General features: G+C 44.9%; 1 protein-coding gene across 5 annotated transcripts in view; it reads right to left on the bottom strand.

The window, feature by feature from the left end:
- Prkn (parkin RBR E3 ubiquitin protein ligase) overlaps positions 1 to 21,763 on the bottom strand; it is a 1,231,972-nt gene that overhangs the window by 404,414 nt on the left and 805,795 nt on the right. For all 5 annotated transcript variants that reach the window (XM_071612868.1, XM_027939482.2, XM_071612867.1 and 2 more), the window contains one exon: positions 14,343 to 14,479. In XM_071612868.1, the coding sequence (XP_071468969.1) occupies positions 14,343 to 14,479 (137 nt within the window). The remainder of the gene's footprint in view (positions 1 to 14,342; positions 14,480 to 21,763) is intronic.

Below are 21,763 nucleotides of genomic sequence, written 5' to 3'. Positions count from 1 at the left end.
TGAATCTGGTCATGTAGTGTATATCTAATTTAAGAATTCTAATCAGAACTCCGATCAGTAACTTCCAAGGTTTTGATTTTACAATCTAACATTTATATAACATTTTATACTTCCTATAATGTTAATGCCTGGTTCAAAGGAATTAATTATTTCCACAATTTATCAATGTATTGATACAGACAATGTCAAGAAGAAAATTGGATTTTCACTTTTGAACTACAAAATGTCAATTAAACCCAAGCTGCAGATTCTGGTTTCCCATGTGAATCATAACGTTCTAGAATTCATTCTGAACCTGGCGTATGTGGTTGCTAGCACCTGAGAAGCTGTCGTATCTGTTAGGTGCCGGAAACTGTGCCAGTCATTTTTTACATATAATCTGATTAAAATATCTTTGAATTACTTCCATTGCAAACCGAGGAAATCAGCACATCCAGCAGAGCAGGCTTGTAAGTGAATCAGTGCCTCTGACTAAAAAGTCTGCCTTTGGCCCACAGACCTGATTGGTGAATGTGTAACCAAGTTTGCCACGTGCAATCTGAGCTACAAAGACCCCAGAGGAATCCAAGTGTTGGCCTAAATCCTTCTCTTCTCTGTATCCCCGGCCTTAATCTAGACCACGTTGCCCGGCTCCCTTTCAGGCTGGTGTGGCCAAGTGACCGTGCCCTAGTTTAAGGAATCAGAGGTATGTACCGTTCGCAGGATGACTCACTGACAGTTTCTTCCCCCTCTTCCAGATGGACACTCCATGTGGGATGAGGCTGGACCACGAAGGTATGAGCAAGGCCCGATGGGAAACACTGCTTGGAAGATAACACCCACCCAGCTGAACCGCCCACCCTGAGCAAGACTGACCGCAATCGCGGCTGTGCTGTTACATCTGGGCTCTGCTGCTTATAGCAATTTGGTCTATTAAACAGCCACCACAACAACACTAAAATCTTCTTCAGAGGCTCCAGATCCTGATAATCCATCCTGGAGAACCAAAACCCACGATGTGACTGCACATTCCCCTAACCGCCCCCAACCACCGCCAAGCAAGATCACTGGATCTTTACTTTTGGAAAGGATGGAAATAAAAAGGGTCCTCCTTGCAATGCTCACCAGTGAGTCAGGTGCTGCAATCAGAGACTTGGCAGAAGGCCCCTGTATTTCTTGGGCACATGGTATCGGTGCGTGGGAAGCCAGCCCACACCAATAGGGGGAAGGAGGACGAGGTAGTCAAACCAAGGAGAGCAGAATACATACAGGGTTCTGGTAAAATTGACCCCCTCCGAATTTGGAGGCACTTAATATTTGAAAACTATTTCAGAATCTAGAAGATGGCTGACCCATGTTCCTCCCGAATTTCATCTGTAGACATTCTGATCCCAGGGCCTCAAAGTGTGGCTGTATTTAGATACAGGCCTTTAAGGGGTCACTAAGGTAAAGTGAGATTGTTTGGGTGGGCCCCTAGCCCATGTGACCCCTGTTCTTGCAAGAAGAGCCCACAGAGGGCGGACCCTGGCAGACACAGGGAGAAGGCAGCCCTCCACAAGCCCTGAGAGAGCCCTCCGAGGAGCCAACCTGCTGGCACCTTGATCTTGGGCCTGTGGCCTGCACCCTGTGAGAAGGTAGATTCCTATGGTTTCAGCCACCTTGTCTGTTTTTATTCTAAAGGCCTAAGCCAACTAATGCAGTGACCAGTTACAAGAGTATCCTTACACATAAGCCTTAGAAAGAACTCTTAGTGCCCCTGGAGGGGAGAAGGGAGAGAGAGGCTAAGAACAACCTCCGGCAAGACAGGGCCCTGTCCTGAAGTCCCTGAACGTCGTCCGCATTCCTCTTCCTGTCCCAACTCTGTCTCCGACAGCATTTTCCTCTAACAGTAAATAATTTCAACAAAAATGATAGCTGGTAAAGTTTCAAAAAGCAGAAAATATAAGACATGATTTTTCCAAACTCCTGAGTAGAATCAGTTAGACTATAGAGGAGAGCCTGGAAGGCCTTCCGATCTTACTGGAAACACACAGCGTAATGACTGGGAGCGGGGGCCATGTATTTATTTCCAGGTTGACATTAGAAAGTTAAACCCCTCCTCCTCCAGCTAAATTGGTCTGCATTCAAAACATCAAACTTTTTCACTGTCCTGCTTAGGAACCAAATGGTCTCCACTCTCATAAATATGTAAATCAACCCCTCTAAGCACATTATTAATTATTTCAAAGATAGTTGGAGGTCACCAGCTCATACCAATTTCCATGCATGGAGTCTCATTAACGCAAGACAGCACACACTGAGGAATAGGGCCCCGTCGCAGTTACTGAGAGCGTGTGTGTGTGTGTAAATGGCCAACGGAACGCCGAGTTCTGAAGCACACCAGCAGGCTCTGAAACACGCTCTCGGAGGGTGTCGCTGATGGCCACGGCGGTGTGATCAGAACACAATCTACCACCAGAACAATCAACAAACCAACCTCCGAGTCGGGAACTGTGGATTTAAAATCCAACTTCTGTCTCAAAGCTAATCGTCTTGACCTGGAGGCTACAGACAGACCTGCTGCAAGAGCCTGTCACCTGGGAACACACAGCATGCCTCCCTTCCTCACTCAGGCCTAGAGCGTGGGTCTGACATTGCACACAGCCAAGCATCTTTCTAGCTGTGCTAACTCAGTCTGTTTGGGTGGTTCTCTGAGATCAGAACGCTCTGATTCTAAACACGGGACAAGCTGAGGTGGGACCCCCCACAAGACCCAGTGTGAAGCTCTTGGTTGAATGCTTGCAACACTGACAAATGAAGGATATTTAATACAGGAAGCGAACTGTGCCTCTTCATTTTCTTTTGGCAAAGGGAATTCAACCCAGGTTTGCTTTATCACTGAGCCACATCCCCAGGCTCTTTTTTTTTTTTTTTTTGACACAGGGCCTCACTAATCGAGGAAGTCTTGTTAAGCTACTGAGACTGGCCTCGAACTTGTGATCCTCTTGCCTGAGCCTCCCATGTGCTGGAATCACAGGCATGGGCCACTGCACTGCCTTAAACTGTGCATTTAAACTTCATAACCACAACACGGACTCTGATTCTTGCCAAATTACAATAAAACCATCTTGTCGCCTGAGCAGCTATTCATGATCACTGGTTTGCTTTCATACCTCTGATTGTGCCCTTGAAATTTAACTAAGGAAAAAGATGATAGATTACTTTCCTACCGGCTGACAACTGAGATGAGGGAGATAAACATACACAGAGCCATCATGCAGTTCAATGGACAAAAATATATGTTAAAAAAAAAAAAAAAGAAGAATGCAAACTGAAATGTTGGAATAATGTGTTCTGCCTTCGGAGAGTCTTGTTAGTGGTACTACCACTCCTCACAGGCTTCTGGAGAGGGAGGTTTGGTGAACTCCTCCAGGCAACGTTGGAAAGTTAAGCGCAGGTGAATCCTGGTTTTATGTAGGGATGTGCTCATAGGTGGTGACCCCATGAAGAGGGGTCAGGTGATGGATGCACCAAGGCAGGAGGGAGGAGGCTGTGACGGGGAGGTCACCTGAGGCTGTGGGCTGTAGGTGTGCTCTGGTAGCCCTGTCCAGGCTCTCGGTCATGGTACAAGTCCTTACCTCCACAATGCATTCGCAGCACCGCTGTGTGGGCATGCGGTGGCTCACCATAAATTTCAGACTACATCCAACTACTTAAAATGATACACTTAAAGGTCAATTAATATTCATTTACTGTTATAATCCTTCCTGCCTCAGGAGAGCTCCCTCTGTCCTGATGTAGAAAGCATGGATGCAAAAATTGTGCTGACGGCCACAGGGCAGGGGAAGGAGCTTGGATGTACACTTTTAATAAGCAGGCCAAAGCCTGCAGGTAGCTGCTCCAGGCCACTCCTGTAGCTGTGTTCAGCCCCTCCACCTCCTCCCAGCTCTCCTTGGATGAGCAATGAAATCAGACTTGAAACTGGTTTACTTTTGCCCTTATAAAACAAAGGTAGAATGATCTTTTAAAGACTTTTATTTTTAGCTATTTAATAGGACCCAAGAAAAGAAGAAACAAGTCCATTTGGAAATCAGAAATTCAAGCAAAGGAAGAACCGGGTGAGGTCCGCTGGACATGGGGCTCCTCCTAAAGGCCAAGAGAGCCACAGTGCTGTGCCTGCCTCCGTGGACCTGGCCCCCTCTGCCTTCCAACTCACTGAAGATGCACATGCCTCAAACCAAAGTGAAATCCCTGGCGCCTTGGAAGCAGGATTCCATAAAGGCAGCAATTCCACGGCCAGATGGGTACCTGAGCAGACAGGGCCTTGTCGACCTAGTTGGAATGGGCTTGGGGACACCATTGATTCTGTCTTACAGCTCTTTTTCTGGTCCTTGTCCATGTACCAGTCACTCCTTATAATGAAGGGACGTGACTGAGTGGCTGCTGTTGCAGGCCAGCAGAAGAAAGCCGGAGAACCATCAATAAACCCTGCTTTCCCCACCCCCCACCAGCGTCAGGACTGTGTGCTTGAGTCCTGTTTGCTTTTCCTCCTGGGCGCCCCAGACCCTGCCTCCCACCCCTCCCCTCCAGGCTCTGTGGCTAGCTGGGCCGTGGTTCTGCTCTCAGCAGTGTGGGAAGGAGTGATGGGCTCCCTCTGTGGCCCTGGTCTCTGATCCCTCTCCAGCGTGGAGCAGGGCTTGATCTCCCAAGCCACCTGGCCCCATGAATGGGACACACAGGGACCAAGGCCACTGAGGACGACAGAACCGCTAGATGGTGGAAGTCTCAGCCTGGGTCCCTGAATGAGCGGGTGGAGCACAGCCCCACAGCCAACCCACACGGGGCCACAACACTATCAGAAATAAAGCTCGACTGTGTGGAGGCATTGCAATTTCAGGGTCGCTCTGGTTGGAGAAATTAGGTCACTACTCTGTCTTTATGTCTCCTGACACATCGAAATCAAAGAAAAATTACCAAAATTGCTAAATCACCCCTCAAAATAAAACAGAAGAGTCCATCATTAACCTCAGAAAATTAGGAAGTTTGATTTAATTTCAATTCATTCTGAGGCGGAAAGAGCACTGTCTTTGGACCACAAGCATTTCAGGGATTTAAATCCTGCTTTCGATCCTGGAGCCATCTTCTCATGCAAACTATTACTTACACGAGATGTAGGAGCTCTGAAGAGTGGGGGCCGCACATTTCAGAGAGACACAGACAGATGCAAAGTGAATGTGATGTGGATAGGCCTCTAGGGAGTTTGTTATTATTTTAAAGCTTATAATATGAATTGCCAAATTGCATCTTGAAAACATATGAATTTATATTCTCTTAGAATGTGCATCCATCACTTTATATTTTATGTTTGATTTATTTTGCTACCAGGATTGAACCTAGAGACACATAACCACTAAGCCACATCCCCAGTCCTTTTTATATTTTATTTTGAAACAGGGTCTCACTAAGTTATTTAGAACCTCACTAAGTTGCTAAGGCTGGCATTGAACTTGCCATCCTCCTGCCTCAGCCTCCCAAGTTCCTGGGATTAGAGGCATGTTCCACTGCACCCGACAAAATGCTTTAAATTAGTTTTAGCAACTAATTATATTAAACTTCTATTATATGTATTGACCACTTGCATATCTTCTTTGGTAAGTTTTCTTTTAATATATTTCTCTACTTTTCTGATATGGTTTTAGGGATTATATTGACTTGATTTTTGTGTGTGTGTATCTGGGACAACTATGTTTACAAGACAAAATACAATAAATCATATTGTCTTTATACTTAGCTCCCCAAATAGGTATCTGGAACTCAGGATTTTTGACTTTTCAGGCATCGGGGATATTTTAGTACCTCCCAAAGTCTATAACTACCTCTCTCCTGCTGCAATATTGCTTAGTAAAGACAACGACCACCCTGATGGACTGTAGTTGGTGAGTGGAGATACTCGATGGAAAGGAAATTCCATTTAAAATTAGATGAAAACTGTAATTATACAAAAAGTGACTTAAGAGAAGAAAAGTAAAAAAGGAAAAAAAAATTAGAAAATCAGCAAGAACAGCAACAAAATACCCCAGAGCGGATGCACTTGGACAGCACTGGTGGCAATACAAAAGGCACATCCAAATGAGGGTGGAGTCACTGCCTGTCACCCTGAAGGTACAGAAAATGTGTTTTATCAGGGCTCAGAACAGATGAGAGTAGCACTCTATGCCTAGACTTCATATGATTCTACAGCACCATTCCAAACCAAATCAACCTAAATTTATGAAGTTCCACTAAGTTAGTGAGAGACACTTGGTTTCGAGAGCAGGTAGAGAGGATCATTTGGCATTTCAAAATAACTCCCAGCACCAAAGTCTAATAATAGCAGGTGCAGCAGAGAGTCAGCAAATATTTCAGAAAAATGAAGAAGTTTCCCCAAAGCCCATACATTTATACAAAGTCTTATCAGAGGTTCTGGAAATAGGCTGTTTGGCCTATGTTTGACAATCTTGTTTTCAACTTGGTCAGCATTTGCTGAAAGACCTGTGCAGGGGGTATCCAACCAAATCACTCACAGACAAAATAGACCTCGGCAGAGGGAGCAGTTTTCCACTTACTGATGCTAATTCTCACCTTGAAAATAACTGCTTTTTTTTTTTTTTTTAATAGAAGGCTCACCCCTGCAGGAATTCTCAGACTTAAGCCTGGGGACTTTAGCAAACATTGACGGCCAGCATGAGTGGTTATTATTTAATTGTCCCAAAGCCCAGCCTGGGCATGGAGATCTTTAAACCTTCCACATGAGTGAAACATGCATTTGGGTTTGAGAATCAACCCCTAGCAGGAAGCAGGGTGGCCAAGTGGTGGGAACATGGGGCTCTGGCTTCAGCTGCTTCTGGGTTACTTTGTGACCTACCCTGAGACTGGACTCCTTTCTCTGTAAAACAGGAATAACAATACCTCCTTTTCAGGTGTGCAGCTGGCTTAAATAAGGAACAGTGCTAAACATCAGAGATAGTCTTCTTTTGATCTTCTTTTCCAGGGGACTTCCTAAGATATCTTGCTTTGTTGTTGCAGGTCCAAGAATTCACAGAACCATAAACAGCATAAGCAGCAGAGCCCCAGCTGTCTGCTTTGTACTCCGGCTCTGTAACTTACTAGCTGCACTGTGATGTGCAACTTAATTAACTTTTATGTGGCTCAATTCCTCCTTTGGAAGATGGGAAGAATAACACTGTCCACTCCAATAAAGCTTTGCAGAGATTAGATGGACATAGACATGTACGCACCAAGAATGGCATCTCAGGTACAGGGAGCACTCAGGATGGCTATAATCATTGCTCATCGTGACTCTTGGGGAAATAAAATTCAGCATCCCATCTTTAGAAAGTATCATAAAGTGTCTGGTCTAATGAGGAGTTCACACTAGGAGAGCAGAGCTTATACTTGGAAGGAATTTTAAACCAGTTATTGTCATCATAAAAAATTTGTCAATAAAAAAGATTGGTTCATTGTTGACAAGCCATACCTCGAAGAGGTAAATGTCTACAATTGAGCTTTGAAGGTGTTTAGCTCGTGAACATTAAAAGACCCCCAAAAGGTAGATTGGTGGAAAGCAAACAAAAAAACAAACAAACAAAAAAATCTAATTATGTATGTTTTGGTAATAATAAGTATTAGATATTTGTTTAGAAATGAGTGTTTGCAGACATGATTAACAGGCCATTTGGGATATGGATCATTTAGCAATATATACATACATACATGCACACATACGTATGTACACACATTACTCTGTGGCTATTGTGGGAACAGTGTAATTTAGAAAATCATTTGCTAATTCTCCTTGTATCCTCTATTTTTGGATATTGAGTAATTGTCCCAGAAGCTGGTCTCATATTTTTAAAAATTATTTCCTTATAAAGGAAGAGACACTGAATAAGGAGTGCTGGGTGGGGAAAGGGCTGTCCTGGGTGGATGGGGGCAGGAAAGAGAGGAGGGGAGGGTAAACGGCTCCATCTCCCAAGGGAAGGAGGAACATTCCAGAACATTGCCTGCGCAAAACAGCTGCCTCTCCCTTTATCTTTCCGTGCAGCAGATGATGACTTATTCCAACTCAGGGGATCAGAAAGTCCCTCAGCCAATGCCAAAACAGGAGCATAGCCACCGAGAAAACTCACAAAAGTATTCACCACCGAGTCTGCCCCATTTCCAGGCTTCCTTCAGACCTCTAAGGCCAGAAAAGTCAAGGAGTGGATTTAGACTGTGATTCCAGTACCAGAGAAACTCACCTCTGTGGTCAGGTAGGAAATTTGTCTTTGAAAGGAATCTCTGACTTCAGGGGTAAGGCCCCTAAATACATAAGTAGATCTTGCTATAATATTTTTGGAGGAACTATATTCTAAAAATGACTAGTAGCCCTCACAGGGGCCTAAAAAAAAGTTGGCCAGGCATTTTAAGCTGGGATGGTGATATCTCCAACCCTGTTCAGAGACATCACAAGGTCCCCTCCTAATCTTCCAGAAACCAAAGACAGCACTGGGATCTGGCCTGTGAGATGCAGGAGTTTTACATGGTTAGATCGCTGAGGTCGGTGAAGAGCCTTCCAGGAAACATCGGTGACACCAAGATTCGCCAGAGCAGCTACATGCCCACCTTGCTGCATCCGACAGCAGATCTGGCCCAGATTTCAAAGCCTCCGGGGAGGTGGGGGGGTGGGGGCAGGCTCCAGAAAGCTGCCCTTTCAATGCACTCTGAGTTCCTTTGTGGAATTAGCCCTCCCTTTTAAAGCTTTCTACACAAGTTATTAATGCATTTTATTTACAAGATTCACAGACGCTGATGTCACCTTCCATTATTCTCACCATGGCACAAGACTGTGGCAAGTGCTTTCAATCCGTTCTGACAATCATTGTTTTGGTTTATAATTTGATAAGCTTTGATTTTCTAATTCAGTTTTACTATTTTTTTAACATGTCTTGTTCTACATTCAGTAAACCAAAGTGAAGTCAAATAAACCAAGAAAAGACATAGTCAGATAGATGGATAAGTGAATAATGTGTGATAATTAGTGGATTTGTGAATTGAGTTATAGCAAAAACTAGCCTCCAGTTAAATATGTGCAAATACATGTTTCTCTGTGAATACCCACATAGCTGCAGACATGAGCACACACATTAGATATATATGGGAATGCATGTTTAAATGACAATCAAAATAACAAAAGCCAGTGTTTGTGGAGTGCTTACTCTCTTCAGCACTAACTTAAGGACATTTTATAAGACATTATCTTAATGGATTCATACAACTAATAAAATCATATCTACTGATACCTAAAATAAGCCCAAGACACAAAGGCTGGGTACTTCGCCCTCGTTATGATGCGAGCAAGGATTTGAATGAGGTTTCTCTGAGGCTCTGCGTGCACCTCAAGAGAGGCAAATGACTCACTGGTTTATGGAGCAATAGCAGGACTTACAAAGCTGTCACTTAAAATAGGAAAACAATTAGGCCTCATGAAGACTTGATGCACAGGCCGAGAGATGCTGGGAACGTCTCGTGTCCTTCTGAGGTCTGTATCTCAGATGATTCCCTTGGTGTGTCCTGCAGCCCTTATTTGCTCCATTCTTTTTAAATAGCGAAATAGACAAATACCTAAGACTCTCATCACAGTCTGAGGCCCCAGCCCTGACCTGACAGTTACCCTTCAGCAGATGCCCTGTGGTTGGCTACAGGCATGACGGATAAACTATTGCATATAAACCAAACTAGCTCTGTAAAACAGGTGATGACTTAGGAATAATCCACAAATTATTAAAGGTAGAACCAACAATGTAAGCGCAAGTGAAGGTCAGCAACACTGACCATGTGGTGCACCGTCCTTGAAGAGACCCTGAATGGAGGACAGTGGCCCTGCGATGGGGCCTGAGCAGAGAGCAGGGCCATCACGTTTCAGTGCATTATAAGAACAAAGCAAGAAGAAAGCAAGAGCGCATCTCTGCTGAGCTAACACTAATGATAATCCAACTTGCTTTTGCAAAATTAAAAAAAAATAGTCTATGCCATTTGAAAGTCTCCTTAAACATAACATGGGGAAACATTTATAATTGAAGCCACAGTAAAATTTTTAAAAGGCTAAAATGAGCCATGAAGAACAATGCCGCTACAGACCAAACTCTGTTTTCTCACAAGCGAGCACTTTGGAGGTGTATTAGAGCACGGTTGGAAGGAAGCATGCATGGGCAGCACTGGGCAGGAGCGTGGCTCACCACGCTGCACAGCGCCCCCTGGCTTCAAATCTGTCCCCCTGCCCTTATTTGCTCCATTCTTTTTAAATAGCGAAATAGACAAATACCTAAATTCTCAATAGCAGGAGGCACTTTCAAAAATAAAAGTGTCTAGGAATGCTGTGTCTAAATGACCAGCATAGGCAGCCATGCTCAGAAACACTAAAACAGAGCGAAGGAGAAACAAAGAAATTCACCTGTGAGTCCACCAGATCCTAAGGACGTTGGTGACATGGTCAATGAAAAATAAAATAATTTATGAAAAGGTATTTAAAACCTAACTAAAATACAACAAAATCTACAAAACACCTTTTAATGAGGCAGAGCCTAACCAGACCCAGTTTTCTCACAGTGGTTATAAGTTACTTGGTGGCAAACATCTAGCAAAATTAAAGCGAATCTGCCCATATTCTTTACAAAGACAAGCGTAACCCGACTTCCCAACCTTTGCTGTGGTCAGCAGGGCAGGTTACCAGGGAGGCATCCTCCTGAAGAAAATGTCCACTGGCCTGTTCCTCAAAGAAAAGGTGATGCTTTAAATTGACTGAGAAAAAGCAGTGCAAAGAGATCTAAGCATAGGAAAAGCTGCTCCACCTGACTCAAAAAAAGAAATGAAAAGCAACATGGAATCTCATTTCTCAAATATATAACCCGGAAAAGATGCTGAAGCTCTCCACCTCCCGCCTCGCAGAGGCGGCCGAGGGCCTGCGGCTCCCAGGCGTTGCAGCGGGTAGGGAAGCTCCCGCTCTCAGGAGGGAATCTGGAAACAGTAAAGTGGGGCCGGGTGGCTCCGGAGAGAGCACTCCCCTCGCCAGGGTGGGGCCCCAGGGCCCACCCCCCCACCAAACTGGAGCCATTAAAATAGACAGACATTTTCCCATTGATACAGTATCCCCATTGTAGAGAGTCCATCTCAATGGTACTGTGACAACAGTATGAGAATACAGGTGCACACAGACTATAGCTGTAGCAACATTTGTGATAACGAAAGGAGAACCTCAACAACGCAGTGACCTACACACTGGATTTCAGTGATGCTGTGTTCTGAAAGATGGAGAACATACCCACGCACTACTCAGGAGTGATCTCTAGAAAATAATTTACACTACAGAGGGGAAAAAGGAGGTGGAGGAAAATGTATGAATAACTCTGTTGATATCACTCAGTAATAGGAGTTTTTTTTTTTTTTTTTTTGCCAAGGTAGAAAGCAATGTTTGTAATATTGGTGATTTAAAAACAAAAATTCCACAAGCCTGAAATTGAAGTGAAAAAGTCCACGTAACTAATGGTTTGCACTCAAAAGACATATGCATGTCTCCTTGCTTTTTGAACTAGGTACAAAAGAGCAACCAGCCTAGTCGAGTGAGTACCCCAGGCGGGCACAAAGACTGACCTGAGGGAAACCGGAGCTCCTGAGAAACTTGCACCACCTGGCCAAAGACACAGGGGCTCACTGTGGTGTTTTTTTCTTTGAGTTTTTGGGTTTGAAATTTTTCTATAACAAAAAGGTCGATATTTTAAGGATGAATGAGACATTGTTATGGTTTGGATGTGAGGTGTCCCCCAAAAGCTCACTTGTGAGGCAATGAAAGAAGGTTTAGAGGAGAAATGATTGGGTTCTGAGACTCTTACCCCAATCAGTGAATTAATCCCCTGACAGGGATTAACTGAGTGGTAACTGAATTGGTGGGTGTGGCTGGAGGAGGAGGGAACTGGGGTGTGGCTTTGGGGTACATATATGTATCTGGCCAGTGAAGTCTCTCTCTGCTTCCTGATCATCATGTGAGCTGCTTCCCTCTGTCACCCTCTTTAGCCACGTTGTTCAGCCTCGCCTCGAGCCCAGGGAACAGAGCCGGCCTCCGGTGGGCTAAGACCTCTGCAACCAGGAGCCCTTAAACACACTTTTCCTCCTTTACAGTTGTGCAATGAAAAAGCTGGCTAAAACAGACATGAACGATTTTTAAAAGCGTCTTGAGTGTATACAGGAGTCTTGAGAAGGCTGTTTAGAGATGCGTCCAGTACACGGTTTAATGGAGAGCAGGATCTACCAGGACACAATTGCCTTCCTAAAAATATTAGAAACAAGAGTTTTCCAACCTACACATGATTGCTTTTTGGCTTTTGAATGCTTTTGTTAAAAATACAAAAACACAAATCCTTTCAATGAGCTTTTCTAACACATTATGAGACTCAATATAAAGCACTGTATTGTTAATAGATATCCTTAGAAAATGAACCCTATGACTCCTAAAGCCTACATTGCTATCAGCATCTTCCATTTGGATTTCTAAATTATTTTGAAGTATAGATATAGATATATGCATGCTATGATTGACATTAAAATTAAGTACTGAAATAAATTGAACTTAAAGCTCAACCATTGAATCAAGGTATCATAGTTTCAAACTATAATTTTCAAAACCAGTGAGGCATGATTAATTATATTATAGCCATTAAAATATATAATCAGTAGGTAGCAACACCTATCACACTCCATATACAAAAATTAACTCAAAATGGATCCATGACCTCATATATGAGGCAAATGTTAGAAGAAAACAGGAAAAATATTCATCATTTCAGATATAGCAATGGATTATTACTGATACCAAAGCAACAAAATAAAACAAAAAAAATGGACTTTATCAAAATTTGAAACTTTTTTTTCATTAAAGAACGTTATCAGGAAAGCGAAAACCTATAGAATGGGAGAAACATTTGCAAACCATAAATCTGATATGGTCTTGAATGCAGAATATGTAAAGAACTCTCACACCTCAAGAAAAAGACGGCCATCCTATTTAAAAATGAGCAAATGCCTTGAACAGACATCCATGGGAAGCAATGTATAAGTGGCAAACCGGTACATGAGAAGATCCTCAACATTACTGCCCTTAAATAAAATCCAAATCCACCACGGGATCCTGCTCCACACTCACAGGGGCCTTGTAACACACAGCAAGACAAGGACCAGTGCCACCGAGGATATGGAGCAGAGGGAACCCCTGGGCACCACTGTCATCCATACAAAAGGGCAAAACAACTGTGAAGAGTTGAATGTTCTAGAAAAGGCCAAGCACAGATTTCTGCTTCTAGGATACACCTGTGGGAAGTGCACAAGTGAGTCCATGCAGAACCTCACACACAAATGTTCCTGGTAGCATTACTCGTAAGTGTCTAGTGGGACACAACACGAGGGCCCATCAACAGGTCAAAGGGTGAACAAATTGTGGACGACAGACTATTACTCAGCTATGAAAAGGAGTGGCATCGACACGTGCCATGAGATGATTGATCCTCAGTTGCCTATGCCAGGTGAAATAAGGCAGACCAGAGGTCACATACTGTGTGGTTTCCTTCTTAGAAAATATCCACAATGGGCAAGTCCGTGGAGACAGAAAGCCCAGCAGTGATGGCCAGAGGCTGGGGCGAGGGGCAAGGGGTGATGGCTTTGTGGAGACAGGGTATTCTGATGGTGAAGGAGTTTAAAACTAGAGGGTGGTATTTGAATAACACTGCATGTACCTGATGCCCCTGCACCGTAGCCCTCAAAGTGGCTCACTGCATGTCACAGGAACGTCACAACTAGGAATGAGAGCTGTGAAAATCATACAGTGCAGGGAAAGGGGGTTCTGTGATGCTAAGAGGTAAAAATGCCTTCAATATTAAATAGCTCAGCTTGAACCAGTTCTCCTTTAATTTCTTTTGCACGTAGGTTCTTTCACCTACACTGTGTGTGTATTTGACACTTTTAGTGCTGGGGCATACAACTTAAATCTTTGGATGATACTGTTCTAGATCCAGGGTAACAAATCCAGGACTGGCAGTGTCAGTCGAAACCACAGACAAACTCTGAACCTTGGCTGAATAATATTTTCCAATTTATCTCAATGCCTTTTAGCACGTTATGTTTTCTCTCATCCTACACAGTCCCCTGGGGTCTTATATCTTTCATGATCCATCCACTAATGTTTCTTATCCAGAAATGATCAAATTGAAAATTTCAACTTAGATCTTAGCACCAGCTATGTCTAAGAGAGTTTTGTATCAATGGTCATACGTCTCTTCTTAATTAGTATTAAAATGGAACAAATAAAGAGCCAGACTTACCCACACACGGCAGGGAGTAGCCGAGCTGAGGGTCATGGAGGAACTGCCGGTCGTTGAGCCTGGTCACGCAGTAGAGGTGGAAGCAGTCTAGGCAGATCACGTGGCGGTGGGTGCACTGGAAAACCAGGACAGGGCTCCTGTATATGGATAGGGAAGGAGTTTCTTGGGGTGCCTCCAGTGGCAGACAGGAAACGCGTGCTTCATGACCCTGTCTGCAATCCCACTGGGGGCTTAGGGCGTGCTCTGTGCCAGGACCTGGGCTTCGGAGCCCCCTCGTGGGAGCCAATAGAGGAGCTCTATGGACTGCCTAGGCCATCGGTCCCTCAGCATTAGGTTTCTCTATCAGTGCATCTACCAGTCAGTAGTTCAGACCTGAGCTTGACTCGGATCTCTTTCTAGAAGTCTCTCCTGATTCATAATTCCCATTTAACCTACCCAATCCACCCACCATGGCGTCTGCTTCTCTTGACCTGTGATGACCTCAGGGTATCAAGGTGTTTCTCATCCCACGGACTGTGAGCCCCTTGCAAGTGGACGCTGTGTCTGTTACATCAATATCCTCATAGTGTTAGGCCTTGTGAGGTTTCACATAAATGCCCTGTGAATTGAGTTACAATGAAGTATAAAATCTGAACTTCCCCAAAGTCAAAGGAAAATTTCAATTGCACCAGAGGAGGTAGAGGCAGCTGTCACTCGCTTCTCACTGGCAAATAGAAAAGCAGACGTTGGAAATAAGAGATCATGCAACAGGCATTTTTCTATTTCAAGGTTTTGTCTATTCTGCCACCTACATCCTATCCAAATATTCAACTTCTGAAATTATGGTTAGAAGATTACTAATAAATCAATACATACAAATCCTAAAGTTTTGTATCTCCTTAAAATACCTCACGGGAAAACAGATCTCCTGAAAACTATGAAGCTTTGCTTACAAATGAGCCACCTGTGTTTGTGTCAAAAAAGGAGACAAAATGAATATATTAAATTGAGATCAGTTCTGAGGCAATTGTAGCAGTAAGAAAGTTCTGGATTCAATTTAGATAAGCCTATTCCCCATGTAATGATTTTAAAAAATACAAAACATGTTTACTTCATACTCAGTTCTAAGCAGCTATCAGAACTCTACACAAAAGCTTTTTCTCTAGAAAAATAATATTAAATATTAATATCATAGAATATAATTTCTTAACAATTAAAATAAATTTTCAAAATTCTGTTATCTCACTTATTTCAAAGCAATGTCTAACACAAACCCAGGTGGAGAAATGCCCCTTGGCAGGTTGATGCTGTGGATCTGAGAGCCACTCACTACACCTGAACAGAGGCCTTGGGTGGGTTTACACATGTCCCCATGTCCCCTCTCTGAACCTATGAAAAGTCCTTTCAGGACCTCCATTTCCATCTCCAGAGCCGTGGGTTATTAGGCATCGATTGCTCTGGACTTTTGACCTTCTCCCTCCTACGACTCCCCTTTGAAGACAATAAAACAACGCTTTCCTGTGTCTAACCTAAGTCCCCTGTGTGCAATGCACTGCCATCCTGGATTCACCCAGGGACCCCATGAAGCTGCTGCAGGCTACCTTCCCGTCACAGCTAAGCTGGGTGCAAAATGTTCTCCACTTCACTTTTGGTCACGTGGCTGACTGAGCCTTATAGGCCCCTGTTTTACTATCAGCACAGAGAAATTCTGGAGAAAATATTAGAACATTTGCAGAAAGCGTAGAGATGAGAGGAAATAAAAAGAAAACTTGTATTTTATATTCTGTATATTATCAGAGCAGCCAACCCACTGCCGCAGTGACGGGGGCACGGATACCAGGGTCTGAGGTACGCAGCCCTGGTCTAGCACACGGCTCTTCTCCTTCCTCCTCGTAGGGGATGACAGCAGCACACATTCCCAGTTCCCTTCAGTTACACAAGGCCCGACACACTAGACCATCCACGCCACTCACCCCCCGATCTGCTCCTGAGCAGTGCCATGCTGTTTGCACCAGATTAGCAAGGAAGGGTAACCACACGGGAGGCCACCGTGGGAGAGAGACCCACACAGCTCAGGGCCCCCACCAGGGGACGTTTCAGAGGCCAAGTGTGGGGCCTACAAACACACGCCTTCTAAAATAGCTGACGTATCAGCCCTCTCACCCCTTCCACCTCTGAGAACGAAGCACCAGGCAATGAGAGGCCGTGGCCCAGAGGCACAGCTCCCAGGGGAAAGCATGTCCTCCAAGGGACACAGGAGGAATCCTGCTCAAAATTGAACTACAGCTGCCCCTGTCCTCTTCATCCTCCCTGAACTGAGGCAGAGGCAGGGAGGGACCCTAACCACCAGGAAGAGGAAAAGCTGCAGCCTCACCTGGGGCCAGGAAGAACCCACGAGGCGTCTGGGGGCCCCTCAGAAACTCTGGTGTCAGGTGGACAAAGGCGGCAGTTAAGGCTGGGAAGTGCCCAAGGCCAGGACTTGAGACCCTGCAGGATTCACTCACGCAGCAGCTAGCCTCAATAACCCTCGCCACCACGACAGGTGGGCCTCGGAGGGGCTTCAGGCGATGCCCACCCTGAATAAGAAATGGGGTAAACGGTCACAATGGTTTACTAGTGAGACGTGATGGGGCACAGAGATGTGGTCAGTGCTGCCAGTGAGGACACGGGAGTCATTTAACACACCAGAAAGGAGTCACGACCAAGACTCAGGGTGTGGCATGCAGCCTTGGGAGCCTAGAGTCAGTGACAACAGGAACCGTGAGGAAAAATCCGCACAGGCAGGAGGTCAAAGGTGACAGAGAGTGACCCAGGAATTCTCACTGTGTGTCCCTGTCTGCACATGGCCAACGCGTCTGTGCACACAGGAGAGAGAGAGGTAAGTGTAAGTGTGGTGATACACCCATGCAAGTAGAAATATAGGCAAGATATGTGTTCATCATAGATAACTGGAGCATGGTAAGGTAGTACATGTCTGCATTTCACATGGGATTATCAGTCAGCGGAATTCTTTGATATAACACTGTTATTTCTTATTAAGGATATTCCTAGTAATTTTGAAAAGTTAGGTGAGGATAAACATGACACTTACAAAAAGGTTACAGGATTAATCATCTGGGAAAATAAGTGACAGGCTGGGGGTCATTTCAAGGCTGGGGGTGCACACAGGCGCTCAAGTGCTAGGTCAGGAGGAGAGGGGAATGGCTGGGATCCACGAGCACCCCGCTGGCTCAGGTGACTCGCTAGGAACTTCACGTGTAAGTTTCCATCCTCCGAAGATAAACGTCCTTCCTGCTGTCTACCTGCTCTCTCTGCACCTGCCCTCTCTGGTCTAGTTCTTTCTTCTAGTTCCTTCCCTCTTAGGCCGATGCTCTTCCCCATCGTTTCCTGTAGCACGATACTGCGCTCTCCACTCAGTCCCAAATGCTGAACCTGGGGCCGGTTCAAGACTAACAATCCCCAATCAGCTTTCTCTGGAGCCCGAGGTTCTTCCCTGCGTCACTCCTCCGTGTCACTCCACCGTTCACCCTGCATGAGTGTCACACATTGGCCTCACTCGTCTGTAAAGTGTTCCTACCTTAGTGACCAATGTTAAATGAAAGGAATGAATCGATGGAGACCACACACGTGCAGCTCTTTCAAGAACCAGGCCTCGTGAGACAGCTGAGCACACGACCCTGAGTAGCCAAAGTCCCTGAACACCCTGGTGCATGGATGAATGGACACTGTTTTGTAATCCCTGTCTATATTCCCAGCTTCTCTGCTCCCGTTGATGCTGCTCACTCAGTGGCTTATTGAGCATTTACTCTGGCTAACGGGGCACTTAGACATGTGCGGACCAGAGCCTCTTGTGAACTCCAGTGCCTGCTAAATACCCTTGGAGTAGGCTCTGGACAACACACAAGCCTGGCCACAGTCTAGGGACACAAGATGCCCAAGGGACAGGTATACCAGGAGTGATATGTCACCACAGACTGTGGCGGCAGAGATGTCAGGAGACAGGAGATTGTCACCTCAGGATGGCCCCATAGCAAAGCTGAGCTGATGGGAAGGAACGAGATTGGTTCTGAGTCAGAACTGTGGTTTCTGGGCAGCAGGGGACATGGGCATGGGGAGGAGTCTCTGAACCGCACATCAACCAGGTGCGCTCAGTGAAAGGAGCAGAGTGGGACAGGAGACGAGAAGGGCTGAGGACTCCGCAGACTGGCCAGGAGCGGGCTGGGGCTGGCATGAGGCCAACCCAGTCTGCGGGACCCTCTGAAGGTTCTGCCCTGGTCTGGATGTTGTGTCCCTCTAAATTCACGTGCTGAAATCTGTACCCTCAAGTCACAGGACTGGGGAGGGGCTTGAGGAGCTGTCAGCCATGAGGGTGGAGACCGCAGGAGTCGCAAATGCCTGGATGAAGAGGCCCCCGAGGGCTCCTCAGCCTCGCACCCTGTGACAGGGAGAGGACAGGGAGAGGGCCCACCTCGGAGCAGGGAGCAGGTTCTCTACACGCAACCTGCCGGTACCTGGATCTTGAACTTCCTGACATCAAGATCTGAAGGAGTGCGTTTCCCTCGTGCGTGAGCTGCCCCGTTCTTGGTGCTTTGTCACGGCCGTCCAGAGGACGAAGACAGTTTTCGAACATGGCAAGGGAGTGACGTGTTAGTTGAGTCTTCACTCTGAGAGTTCGGAGGGAGAGAGGCTGGCAGTGGTGAGAAGCACTTGGAGGCCGTGTTGGCAATTGAGACCCGAGTGGCCAAGGAGCTGGACTAGATGTGGCAGTGGCTCCAGGGATGGAACGAAAAGATGGACGCCAGCGTTTTGAGGAGGATCTGCCAGGACTTACTCTCTTGGGTCTTTCGTTCTTCCCAACATTCCTCTGTGCCCTTTGCTCAAATTATGGGTAAATGTTAATTGATCAATCTAGAAATGATTTTACCTGGATGAGCCAGGTTATAGAGAAGTTATTAAAGGTTAAATAGAGTTCTCAATCACATGCAGAAAGAATTATAAATGCCTTGCTTAACATAACTGGAAAGTTATTTGTAAGCAATGCTTTCTCTGTTTTTATTAAAGAAATAATCCAAAAACCCTTTGTTCACTGAATATTAAGTGTAACTGAAAGAGTTTTTATTTAAAAAATAATGGCAAGCTAATCCTGTACATTACACAAAGTAATATTGTTGTGCAGTATTCCAACATGTAAACTCTGATAAAATCAGACCTCTAGTATCTGCAAAGTGACATTAATGTGTTCATATTTATTTCCTAACGTGCAGTTTCATCTGCTTTCTACCTCATTTGTGATCCCCCCTCCCATCTGCTTCTCTGTCTCGGTGCATCCAATTCTTCCCTGCGAGCACATCTTCATTTGTACTCATTATGAGAGAGGCTGTGGCACCAGCTTCCCATTAATGTTACGTACGCTGAGAGCACTGTGCTAGCAATGTCGAGATACGTAAAGATAAGGAGCAACTCCAAGTTTTCAAGGAAATCTTAAGCTGGCGGAGTGGGCAGGAGAAGGACACAAACAGTTGTAACATAGGGAACGGTATTTTAAGTTATGTTGGAGATGCAGAAAATGTTGGCTGTTAAGCAGCCTCCAAGATGTTCGCCCATGACCCTTGCCTCCCAGGTAGTTTCTTTCTATGTGGAGTAGGTTGATCTGTGTATGACAGGAAGAGTGCAGAAATGACTACCTGTGACTTCAGGACGACATCAGAAAAGACACCAGATCTCGTCTGTCTTCTCCCATACATTGTGGGGCCCCAGGACCGTGGGCGGCCACCTTGTGAGAAACTCAAGCAGCCGCCTGGGGAAGTCTGCACGTGAACAGCTGGGCCTCCAGCCCACAGCCAACACCAACTTGGCAGCCACTTAAGTGAAACCTATTTAAAGTAGATCCTCCAACTCTGGGCAAGCCTAAAGATGACCTCCCGACTATGACTTCGTGAGTTACCCGGAGTTAGCTAAGCCCTCCCAAATTCTTGACTCGCTGGGAGTGAAGATAATATTCACTGTTTTCTTGAGCCACTGAGTTGTAGGAAAATTTGTTACATAATAGTATTTACTAATGCAGGTTCAGAGGAAGAAGTCACATTTAGATAGCAGATCATAGAAGAATTCATGCGAGTAATGAGTGGCATTTTAAGGAGGATCAGAATTCTAATGCATGGAGATGGATAAAATACTTGAAGTCAAGAGAAGACAGATATTATAAAGTACAGAGGGAAAATGTTGCAGCTGGTTTCTTCACCCGCCCCAGTGAATAGTGAAAGTGCAAAGGAAGCAATACTATCACATAGCATATTAAAATCACCTGAAAAGCAATGCAAAAATGAATTAAACTTTTAAGGAAAAAATCCCTTGAGGAATAAACTTTTTTTACTTGTAGGAGAAAATCTTTCAGTGTAGCTAACACTTGACCCTTGAAAATTCACATGTTGATTTTGCTGTATTTAGTTTGTGCAACACTAACATAGATGTTATGCCCCAGTTAGCAATTTTTCAAAGCTCTGCACAAATTCTCTGTACATGAAGAACTATGACTCGTGGGAATTTAATAAAATATTTGGTTAGATAAAAATAATCAGAGAAGAAAAGCTACCCCATTAAATAACTTGAATTCACCTTCTTAACAACTGTCACTTCAAATCCCTGTTAGAGCTTATAAACAAACAAACAAAAATAACTGAAATATCAGAAATGCAATGCATTGTAATGTAACCTGCATTTAGCAAAATCACCTACACACTGCCTAAATGCACAACTGGCAAAGAAGTCTCCCCACAGCGCTTGCCTACAGACAGCTGGAGATGGCACTTTAGCACATGTGTCATATGAGTTCATTATTCGAGGTAGCCAAGTGAGCAATCCCGTCACTGGAGGGGCCTCTGGTCCAAGACACTAATTGATAGACTCGACTTTCAGAAATTAAAATAGGCTTCAACAGTCGAGTGACCTTCAAAATTCCTCCCAGCAGCCAAGTTTAAAATCCTGAAGTCAGTTCATTTGCCCATTAGTGTGCTTGGAGCTGGAGTCCTGGTAAGGCACTGGCAGACTCTGAACAAGCTCATTAACCACCCCTTCCAATTTCTTCTTGCTTCCTCTGCACATGTTCTGATCCTTCATCCAGGCCTCTCTGCTCCACAAAAAGGGTTTGCTTTGGTCCTCTGAGCTTCCTTGCAGAAATCCCAGTATTGAGTACAGACAGTATACCAAGTTACACACTCATTACATCTACATTTTCCACTTAACCACTCTGCCAGTAGAACAGTCACCATATGCCATTGTTATGTTACCATCCCATAAGAATAGACAAGGATGGTCTCTGCCCTTAGGAGGTCACAATCCTACAGGGCTTTTAAATAATTCTCTCATGGTGGTAAGTGCTACCCTCAAGATGAATTTAGAGATCACTTATCTCTCTCTGGGGCTGGAGGATGGAGTCCAAAGAA

This window comes from Marmota flaviventris, chromosome 6 (genome assembly GCF_047511675.1).
Source record: "Marmota flaviventris isolate mMarFla1 chromosome 6, mMarFla1.hap1, whole genome shotgun sequence".
NCBI classification, from domain to species: domain Eukaryota; kingdom Metazoa; phylum Chordata; class Mammalia; order Rodentia; family Sciuridae; genus Marmota; species Marmota flaviventris.
The sequence above is the reverse complement of the archived record's forward strand: the minus strand, read 5'-3'. Positions and strand labels throughout refer to the sequence as shown.